Source organism: Garra rufa, chromosome 5 (assembly GCF_049309525.1).
Source record: "Garra rufa chromosome 5, GarRuf1.0, whole genome shotgun sequence".
In the NCBI taxonomy this organism is placed as follows: Eukaryota; Metazoa; Chordata; class Actinopteri; order Cypriniformes; family Cyprinidae; genus Garra; species Garra rufa.
The window spans coordinates 53,220,662-53,232,797 of NC_133365.1; the positions used below are offsets into that span (position 1 = coordinate 53,220,662).

At 32.0% G+C, this 12,136-nt stretch overlaps 1 protein-coding gene across 1 annotated transcript in view; it reads left to right on the forward strand.

Annotated features, from left to right (window-relative positions):
* Window positions 1–2,224: 2,224 nt before the first annotated feature.
* Window positions 2,225–12,136, forward strand: part of LOC141334916 (uncharacterized) — a 36,335-nt gene continuing 26,423 nt past the window's right edge. The window contains exon 1 of the mRNA XM_073840141.1: window positions 2,225–2,460. Within this exon, the coding sequence (XP_073696242.1) occupies window positions 2,225–2,460 (236 nt within the window). The remainder of the gene's footprint in view (window positions 2,461–12,136) is intronic.

The window sequence follows — 12,136 nt, forward strand, 5'->3', positions numbered from 1 at the left end:
TGCATTGATTATAGACTGTTGTTTAAAAGATTGAGGCTGGGAAGATTTTTTGATTGTTCTTGAAAATGTCTTCAGCTCACCAAGGCTGCATTTATAAGCTAAAAAATACAGTAAAATGATGTAATATTGTTAAATATTATTACAGTTTATAATAACTCTTTTCTATATGAATATGTTATAAACTGTAATTTATTACTCCAGTCTTCAGTCACATGATCTTTTATAAATATGACCATGATTCATTTTATTTTATAAGATACAGCATTTATTTGGAATATAAATCTTTTTATTTTTTTTTTAGAAATGTTTTACTGACACTTTTGATCAATTTATGCATATGCATATTTCTGAAGTATTAATTTCTTTAATAAATTACTGAACCCAAACCTTTGAATGTTAATGTATTTTATTAACTTATTTGTTTAACGTTATTTTATCTATTTGTATCAAGTTCAAATTAAATCAAATATAAGCTATAATAATATATAATAATAATTCTCAACTTGTGCTGTATGTTTTTTAGTATCTTTTATCCATATTTTAAACAATTTTTTATATTTTTCATTATCATTTTTATCATTTTTATGTTAGTTTAAGCTATTTTTTCTAAACATGTCTATGTAGTTTTTATTTAATTCAATTGTTCATGTATATATATTTGTATTTTTCACTTTAAAGTTTCAATAATTAAAAAATAAATAGAAAAAATATTTTATTTATATTTAATTTAAAAATATTGTAATAATTTTGTTTTGCGTCTTTGACATTTTATAAATTGTTATTCATTCAGTTTAGTTTATTTAGTTTGAGAACATCAATTAAAACTGATTGAAAATTTAAAACATGTTGCTGAAATAATTATTTATGATTATTTTTTATATTATTGCAGTTAACATTTATTTTATTGCAATTAATGAAAATGTTTTTGTTAAAGCCTTTAGTTGTAGTCAGCTATAATAACCCTGGTCAGTGATGTCCTGTAGGTTTTATTTATTTCAATTGTTTATTTGTTATATTTGTATTTTGTCACTTTAAAGTTTTTATAATTAAAAAAATAATTCAAGAAAATATTTTATAATTTAGATTTAATTTAAAAATATTGTAATAATTTTGTTATGTGTCTTTGACATTTATATTATGTAGTTTTTATTACTTTTTTAATAAATTGTTATTCATTCAGTGTAGTACGGTGGCCGAGAGAGCTCAACGCACTGCAACTTAAGAAAACACATGCAAACAGAAAGAATGACAACAAATTAAAAAAAACATCTTCATCAGTTTGACAACACAGGTGCTGCAAATCCTCGCAACGCAAACACAAATACGGAAACGCGCTGCAAACACAAAAAAAGCGCTGCAAATAGCACGGAGCACAACGGAAATGTTTCAGGGGGACCTTTTTTGTGTTTGCGGCACTTTTTTGTGTTTGCGGCGCTTTTTTGTGTTTGCGGCACTTTTTTTGTGTTTGCAGAACTTTTTTTGTGTTTGCAGCACTTTTTTTGTGTTTGCGGCACTTTTTTTGTGTTTGCGGCGCTTTTTCGTGTTTGCGGCGCTTTTTTTGTGTTTGCAGCACTTTTTTTGTGTTTGCAGCACTTTTTTGTGTTTGCGGCGCTTTTTTGTGTTTGCGGCGCTTTTTTGTGTTTGCAGCGCTTTTTTTGTGTTTGCAGCACTTTTTTTGTGTTTGCGGCGCTTTTTTGTGTTTGCGGCGCTTTTTTTGTGTTTGCAGCACTTTTTTGTGTTTGCAGCACTTTTTTTGTGTTTGCGGCGCTTTTTTGTGTTTGCGGCGCTTTTTTGTGTTTGCAGCACTTTTTTTGTGTTTGCAGCGCTTTTTTTGTGTTTGCAGCGCTTTTTTTGTGTTTGCAGCACTTTTTTTGTGTTTGCAGCACTTTTTTTTGTTTGCAGTACTTTTTTGTTTGCAGCGATTTTTTTGTTTGCGTTGCGAGGATTTGCAGCACCTGTGTTGTCAAACTGATGAAGGTGTTTTTTTTTTTATTTGTTGTCGTTTTTTCTGTTTGCATGTGTTTTCTTAAGTTGCAGCGCGTTGAGCTCTCTCGGCCACCTTAGTTTAGTTTATTTAGTTTTAGAACATCAATTAAAACTAAAAGAAAATTTAGAAATGCTGCTGCATTTATTTTAATGCAATTAATGAAAATGCTTTTGTTAATGCCTTTAGTTGTACTCATGTCTTGCTGTCTCTGTGTTTGTCTGTTAGAGTGCCGTGGCCATGTACGATGGGGCGAGGGTTCCCTCCCCTGAGGATGCTGCTAACGGGGTCCCGCTGCAGCCTGAGACCCCCACGGCCACACGTCCCAAAACTAATGAGGAGCCGGAGGAGGAAGAAAATGTCCCGCCTGAGCCCGTCCTGGTGAAGAAAGCTCACCGTGAGATTCTGGACCATGAGAGGAAGAGGAGGGTAGAGCTAAAATGCATGGAGCTTCAGGAGATGATGGAAGAACAGGGGTGAGTCACTTACAGGATCATATTTATGTGTGTGTGTGTGTGTGTGTGTGTGTGTGTGTGTGTGTGTGTGTGTGTGTGTGTGTGTGTGTGTGTGTGTGTGTGTGTGTGTGTATATGTATGTGTGTTTTGTGTGCTTTGTAAGGGATAATGTACATCTAGCTGGTTGATGTAACAAGGGAGAATGGGTCCAAGTTAAACTAAATTAAAAAAAAATATTTAAATGTAAATTAGTTTTTTAGTAGTTTTTGTTTTATAGCTCTATATACTTTTATTCATTTTTTATTTCAGTTAGTTTTAGTTATTTTAGTACATCAACTTAAAATAAATAAAAACATTATTTAAATATTTTGTAATTTTTTAAACATTTTTAGTATTTTTTGTTTGTTTTTTATATTTCTATATAGTTTTTTTATTCATTTTTTATTTCAGTTAGTATTAGTTATTTTAGTACATCTACAGTAAAATAATATTTTAATATTTTAAAATAATATAAAATAATATAACATATTTTTATATATTGAATATCATAGATTTAATAATATTTTTATTTTAATATTTTTTTATTTTATTAATTTGAATTAATAATTTTATTTCAGAAATGTTTACAAGGGTTGTAAATGTTATTTTGTTTACATTACATTTAACCATTTTTTTAATTGTTTACATTTTAGTTTTAGTTACCTCTAATAACCCTACATGCTTGCCACATCATTTCAAATTTAACTCAAATTTGGTAACAAAAATTAGAATTAAAAAGTCATTCTCAATGCAATTCTGCGTTCCACATCGCAGCAGGAAGCAGAAAAGCAAACAGCCTGTAATACGACAGTATTTGTGATGTGATGGAGGATTTGTGGCATGACTGACATCTGCTCTAATCTGCACGTCCTGCAGACGTCTGCGCTTAGGCTGCGTCTGATGGCCTTCTGAAGCAGCTCTGACTGTCTCTAATTAAACAGCAGCTGTGTGACCTTGAGGCAGAATGAATGATGGTGATAAAGCACACAAACAGTGCCGCGGGGGAACCGGCTCAGCGCACAAAAGCTGATGAAAGATTTGCTTGAGTTCGGGATTAGAAATCTGCTAACGTGCTTAAATGCTTAGTGAATGAGGTGCTGAGTGGGCCTGAATTTCTGCCTCCATTCATCAACATACATCAGAGAAATAGAGGAAAGCATGTTTGGTTTATCAGCTGTTAAATGGATTGTTTCAGTCTGGTCATCTGATTGGTCAATCCAGTCATCTTCTGAATTAGTGTACTACACTATTAACCTTAGTTTACTACACTCTAAAAAATAAAGGTGCTTCACGATGCCATAGAAGAACCTTTCTGTTTCACAAAAAGATGTCCTTAATGTTTTTGAATGGATAGTTCAAACAAAAATGGACATTTAATTTTTTGCTTTGTTAAATATTTCTATATTCAGTATTGCCAAACATTATATACAAAACAAGTAATGACAAGAAAAGTGAATATATGATACATGACAATAACAAACAACAATAAAATTTGTATTAGATTAAGGTGCTAAGTAATTAATCAAATTATTAATAATTGTAATAGCCTTTTATTGTGTTCTACAGACAAAACGAAAGTGATTTTAATATTATTTACATTCTAGTGTTTATTAATATTTTAAATTAGCTTTTATTTTTATATTTCATTATTTTTTTTGTTTAAGTTTTAGTCATTTTGTTGTGTGATTTTATTGTTTGTCATGTTTTTGTTTCCATTGAACTTTGAAGTTTTTGTATTTTTTAGTACTTTATTTATTTTATTTCATTTTGCATCCAATATTTATACACTACCAGTCAAAAGTTTCTGAACAGTAAGATTTTTAATGTTTTTTTATTAAGTCTCTTCTGCTCACCAAGACTGCATTTATTTGATCCAAAGTACAGCAAAAACTGTAAAAATGTAAAATATTTTTCCTATTTAAAATAACTGTTTTCTATTTGAATATATTTTAAAATGTAATTTATTCCTGTGATTTTAAAGCTGAATTTTTAGCATCATTACGCCAGTCTTCAGTGTCACATGATCCTTAAGAAATCATTCTAATATGCTGATTTGCTGCTCAAAAACATTTATTGATATTATGTTAAAAACAGCTGAATAGATTTTTTTTCAGGTTTCTTTGGTAAATAGAAAGTTCAAAAGAACAGCAGTTATCTAAAATAGAAATCTTTTGTAAAATTATAAATCTTTATCACCACTTTTAAACAATTTAAAGCATCCTTGCTAAATAAAAGTATTAATTTTGATAATTTATTTCCCGTAAAAAAATACTGACTCTAAGCTTTTGAATGATGTAGTGTGTAATGTTACAAAAGCATTTTATTTCAGATGAATGTCTAAAAAATCTTTAGATCTGTCTATTCATCAAAGTATCCTAAAAAAGAGTCAATTTTGATAATATTTTGATATTATATAATATATTTTGATTTGTTTCTGAAGAATCATGTGATACTGAAGACTGGATGATGCTGAATGATGCTGAAAATGTAGATTTGATCACAGAAATAAATTAAATTTTCAAATATATTCAAATAGAACACAGTTATTTTAAATAGGAAAAATATTTCTAAATTTACTATTTTTGTATTTTGGATCAAATAAATGCAGGCTTGGTGAGCAGAAGAAACCGTTTTATTCTAGCTTCTAGCTTCAACACTTGAATGTGGGTAAGTTTCATACATAAAATATAAATAATTAAACAACATTTTGAACAAAAAGCTAAAAAAAGACTATTCATGATAGAAATGCATATATTTTTATTTTAGTTTTATTTATTTTAGTGCATCTGTTTAAATATTTTTATTTATCTTTAATTTATTTTATTCCAGTTTTAGAAATTGTAGTACTTCACAACTAATTATTATAAAGTGTTACCAATAATTTTACTTTTTCAATTTAATTTTTTTTTAAAACATAAAAAAAAAAATACTTTTGACTGGTAGAGTATTTAATTTTATTTCAGCATTATTTAGAATTACATGAGTGTAAGTATACAGAATTTTTATTTTTGAGTGAGATAGAATAGAATAGAATAGAATAGAATAGAATAGAATAGAATAGAATAGAATAGAATAGAATAGAACCAATGCTTATCAAAAACTAAACTGCAAACTGTGTATTCTTTTTTATAAACACTTGAATGTGGGTAAGTTTCATACATGAAATATAAATAATTAAACAACATTTTAAACAAAAAGCAAATAAAAAACAACTATTTGTGATCATCAAAATGTAGATGGAGTTGATCAACACCCCAAAGCTTGACTATCATTATTACCTCTTCATGGGTCGACATTATTTCATAACATTAATTAGTTGTAGATATGTATGGTTTTGATGCTGTTTTATGTCTGATGATTGTGTTAGATTACATGTGGAAGCATCTGTTGTTTCAGTTTCTTCTTCACTTGTGTTTTGGAAAGTCTGTTCAGAAGATGTGTAATAGCACCCCTAGCATATGTGACCCTGGACCACAAAACCAGTCTTAAGTCGCTGGGATTTATTTGTAGCAATAGCCAAAAATACATAGTATGGGTCAAAATTATTGGTTTTTCTTTTATGCCAAAAATCATTAGGAAATTAAGTAAAGATCATGTTCCATGAAGATTTTTTGTAAAATTCCTACTATAAATATATAAAATTTTAATTTTTGATTAGTAATATGCATTGTTAAGAACTTAATTTGAAGAACTTTAAAGGTGATTTTCTCAGCATTTTGATTTTTTTGCACCCTCAGATTCCATATTTTCAAATAGATGTATCTCTGCCAAATATTGTCCTATCCTAACAAACCATACATCAATAGAAAGCTTATTTATTAAGCTTTCATATGATGTATACATCTCAGTTTTGTAAAATTTAACCTTATGACTGGTTTTGTGGTCCAGGGTCACATATAACAATGAAAACACACGATTCTCAGAGCACAAGTATAGCTCAAATATACAGTATTGAGACTTTTCTAAGTATAAGTCAGGTATACAAAAATGCCATTTTAGGTATATAAAGCACATTTCTGAGAAGTACATAAAAAGTAGACTGAAAGTATGCTTTCCTATTTTTTAGTTTAAAAGCAGTATACTAATAGCACACTTGAATAAACTTCTTTTCATAAGGGTTTGCATTCTCTGCATTCTCTTATTTGTGGAAATGGACTTTTACTTGTTAGGAGCTTTGACCAATAGTTATTAGATTGATGACGATGTTGTGGAGAAGGATGTTGGAGAGGGAGGAGGGTAGTGGATCGGCCATCTGGCAGCGCACACACACACACACACACACACACACACACACACACACACACACACACACACACACACACACACACACACACACACACACACACACACACACACTCTACATGATGACTAATTGTGCTCTGCTTAAGGATGTTGGCTCTCCATATGTTCGTCCCAGTGCGAGTAGCGGCAGACAGCGTGCAGCTCTGTGAAAGTCAGACAAGCTCCGTGTAGCGTTTGCAGAAGATCTGGTTTTCTTGTGTTGAACATGCTTCAGCGGCCACACGTCCTCTGCTTATCTCTGTTTGTACAAGAGTCTGCCACGTCTTCCTTGAGGCTTTTTAAACGGACAGTTCAGCCAAAAATAACATTCTGTCATCATTTACTCACAGTCACCTTCATGCCGATCCAAACCCGCGTGACTTCATTCCGTGCAACGCAAATGAGATTTTGAAGAATCCTTCAAGCTGTTTTGCATGCAATGACTAAAAAGCAACATAACAGCAGGCAGCATGACTCGTGCACTGGTTACAAATCATACCATAGTTTTGTGTGAGGAATATTTTTTTTGCTGAAAAATCTCATTTGCATTTATGCATATTCAAACGTGACTCATGAAGATGCATCGCTGCAGCTTTGACTTAATGTGCATCTCATGATCAGGTTTGAATGAGCATAATGAGATTTGAGAGGCTGTAGAGTCAAGCATAGTGTACAAACAAGAATAAATATATCCAAACATGTTAACAGAAAAACATTGTGCATCTTAAACAGTTGCAAACTCAAGTTTTTACTTCTAGATATTGTTACCAAATAGATTTTAATGTCAGTTTTAGTTACATTTGTTCAAACCAGTTGACTTACGATACAATAAATAAATTCTACACTCAAAAGGTTTGCTGTAGAGACAATTTTCCTTCAGAAATTGCTAATAAATTTTACAATTCATTACAAAGAAACAGCATGTAACTTATTCAAAGTAAACAAGACATTTTGAAGTAGAAAGACTGAAAAAGAAAAAAAAATTCTTATAAAATGTACTCTAATAATCTTTATAAAATTGTCATATATAACAAAAGTTTAACTTGCTCTATTTTGTTATACAGTACCAGTCAAAGATGTTTTGGACAGTAAGATTTGTTTTTTTGCTCACCAAGCCTGCATTTATTTGATCCAAAATGCAGCAAAAGCAGTATTATTGTGAAATATTTTTACTATTTGAAATAACTGCTTTCTATTTGAATATATTTTAAAATGTAATTTATTTCTGTGATCAAAGCTGAATTTTCAGCATCATTACTCAAGCCTTCAGTGTCACATGATTCTTCAGAAATCAATATGCTGATTGGCTGTTGACGTATATAAAGTATATAAATTAATACTTTTATTTAGCAAGGATGCTTCAAATTGATCAAAAGCGATAAGATAAAGACATTTGTAATGTTATAAAAAAATTATTTTAGATAAATGCTGTTCTTCTGAACTTTCTATTCATCAAAGAAACCTGAAAAATTCCACTCATCTGTTTTCAACATAATAATACTAATAATGAATGTTTTTGAGCAGCAAATCAGAACAGTAGAATGATTTCTGAAGGATCACGTGACTGAGTGAAGTAATGACGCTAAAAAATCCAAAATACATTTTAAAATATGTTAAAATTGAAAACAGTTATTTTAAATAGTAAAAATATTTAAAAATTTTACTAGTTTTTGCTGTACTGTGGATCAAATAAAAGCAGGCTTGATGTGCAGAAAAGACTTCTGACTGTCCAAAACTTTTGACTAGCAGTGTAAAGAAAGCAGTGTCTGATTTTGACATCAATACATGAAAGACAGTCATAGGTTTGGAATGACACGAGGGTGAATAAATGATGACACAGTGCTCATTTTTAGGTGTACTGTCTCTTTAAGCTAATACCTTGTCTTTATGAATCAGATATAGGAGAGATTGTGCAGGATAATTGCAGGGGTGTTTCTCAGAGAGCGACGAGGAATTAAACTGGACGGCTGCTGTTATAATGGTGACTAGAGGCTTTTCTCTGATGCTGTATGTATATAAACCAATGCGACACTCCCCCAGTAAAGTCTTTAACCCCGTAACCTCTTCTATACAGCCTTCCCCAACACACACACACACACACACACACACACACACACACACACACACACACACACACACACACACACACACACACACACACACACACACATGTTGGGTTTACATGTTTTATGGGGACATTCCATAGGCGTAATGGTTTTCATACTGTACAAACCGTACTTTCTATGGCCCTACACCTACCCTACACCTAAACCTAGCCCTCACAGGAGATTGTGCACACTTTTACTTCATCAAAAAAACTCATTGTGCATGATTTATAAGCCTGTTTCCTCATGGGGACCTGAGAAATATCCCCACAAGGTCAAAATCTACTGGTATCACTATCCTTGTGGGGACATTTGGTCCCCACAACGTGATGAATACCAGGTACACACACACACACACACACACACACACACACACACACACACACACACACACACACACACACACACACACACACACACACACACACACACACACACACACACACATTCTTACCCTCCCAGCTCATTTTAGCTTGATTAAATAGGCAGGTGGATGAAGCGCATTTCTTTTTATACATTTTTTTGATACGTTTTAATTATTTTATTACTTCAAGTTTGAAAGTTCACTTCCAGAACAAAAATGTACAGATAATTTACTCACCGTCGTAAAGAAATTATGTTTTTGGATTAAACCATTTCAGGATTTCTCTCCATATAGTGGACTACTATGGTGCCTGCGAGTTTGAACTTCCAAAATGCATTTTCAATGCAGCTTCAAAGGGCTCTAAACAATCCCAGCCAAGGAAGAAGGGTCTTATCTAGTAAAACGATCGGTTATATTTTAATTCTCAAATGCTTGTCTTGAACTCTGTGTATTCCGGTTCATGACAGTTGGGGTATGTCGAAAAATTAAATTTCTCCTCCAACTTCAAAATTGTCCTACATCACTGTTTTACCTTTTTTTTCGTATAGGCCATTTGATCTTCTTTGCATGTTCAGTTTGTAAACACTAGGTCATACTTTTGCAACGATGAAAGACAATTTTAAAGTTGGAGGAGAAAATGAGATGGGAGTTTTTTGACATACCCTAACTTTCTCAATACACAGAGTTGACACAGAGCTAGACAAGATGAGCATTTGAGGTTAAAAAGTATATAAATAGTATTTTCTTTTTAGAAAATAACCGTTCATTTCACTAGATAAGACCCTTATCCCTTGGCTGGGTTCATTTAGAGCCCTTCGAAGCTGCATTTAAACTGCATTTTGGAAGTTCAAACCATAGAAGTCCACTATACTCTTAAAAATAAAATAAAGGTTCTTTATAGGCATCAATGGTTCGATGAAGAACCTTGAACATTCATGGGACATTTCAAATGCAATAAAAGTTCTTTATTGTCAAAAAAGATTCTTAAGATTTTTTGAATGTTCTTCAAATTGGTTCTTTTAGGAACTGTTCACTTTAAGGTTCGTTTGTGGAACCAAAAATGTTTCTTCTTTGGAATCACTGCCAAAACGCCCTTTTGGAACCTTTATTTTAAAGAGTATATATGGAGAGAAATCAAAAAACATAATTTCTTCACACCTGAAGAAAGAAAGACTTGAACATCTTGGATGACAAGCGGGTGAATCAATTATCTGTACATTTTTGTTCTGGAAGTGAACTTTTCCTTTAAGGTCTTTCACTTCATGAATTTATTTATGTAATAGCTCCACTGAATTTCGTTTTAGAAATGTGTAGTGTAAACAAAATCCGGCCTGTGAGCGTTTGCGCTTCTTGTTGAGCAGAGGTGCGCTGTTCTATTCTGAGCGACTGGGCTTGTGGGTTTGCACCTGTCGGATGATAAAACAGGTGAAAAAATCCAGCAGTAGTTGGTCGTCTGGCATTTTCACCCCAGCAGGAACCAATTAGTGGTGTGTTACTGTTGGAGCGCTACTCCGGTTAATCGCTCCACCGCCGTCGGCTACGCCAGCGGCCTGACGCCTCCATCTGCCCCCACCTCCGGGATCAGACCCGTCCACTGCCAGAAAGACAGGGACGGACAGATGGAGACAACGATGAGGCTTCATGTATAATTGACACGTTCCCTGGAGAAGCGTGCTGAGACTCAGGTCAATGCATGGACGGATACATAGATGGACTCCAGTAAGGAAAGATGCTGTTCGTTGTGTAACCGGATTCCCAGACAGGTGTGAGGCTCATAAATATGCATGAGGTCTCCATGTGAACCTTTGTATTGAACCTTAGCACTTAACCTTACTGTAAACCACCGACCATTTGGATTAACTCATGCCACGGTTAATAAACACTTATTTAAAGTCAAGTCTTACATTTGCTTTTTAGGCTTTAGGCTTTTTCTTGGTTTTCATGCAAGTACATGCAATTTATCATTGAGAGCAAAGGTGGAGTGTGTTTTTTTTTTTTTTTTTTTTTTTGATGAAAAAGGCATTTTTGGACATGCATTGTCAGGTTTTCGGGCAGAGGAATGAATTTAGTGATTTACACTACCAGTCGAAATTTTTATGTTTTTTAAAGAAGTTTCTTTTGCTCACCAAGTCTGCATTTATTCCATCCAAAATACAGCAAAAGCAGTAATATTGTGAAATATTTTTACTATTTAAAATAACTACTTTCTATTTGAATATATTTTAAAATGTAATTTATTCCTGTGATCAAATCTGAATTTTCAGCATCATTACTCCAGTCTTCAGTGTCACATGATCCTTCAGAAATCATTCTAATTTGCTGTATTTGCTGTTCAAGAAACATTTATTATTATTATCAATATTTAAAACAGTTGAGTAAATTTTTTCAGGATTCTTTGAATACAAAAAAATGATACAAAAATTGAATACAAAGATCCAAAGATCAGCATTTATCTGAAATTTTTTTTTGTATCATTACACTATTCCATTTAAAAGTTTAGAGTCAGTATAATTTATTTATTTTTATGTTTTATTTTTGTAAAAGTAATAAACTATAGAAATTAGTACTTTTATTTAGCGAAAGGGATGATAAAGACATTTTTAATGTCTAATGTTATGGATAAATGTCTTTTTTCCTGAACTCTCTATTCATCAAAGAAACCTGAAAAAAATGATATTCAGCTATTTTTAACATAATAATAATAATAAATGCTTTTAAGCAGCAAATCGGAATGTTAGAATGATTTCTGAAGGGTCATGTGACTGGAGTAATGATGCTAAAAATTCAGCTTTGAAATCACAGGAATAAATTACATTTTAAAATATATTCAAATAGAAACTAGTGATTTTTAATAGTAAAAATATTTTACAATTTTACTGTTTTTGCTATACTTTAGATCGAATAAATG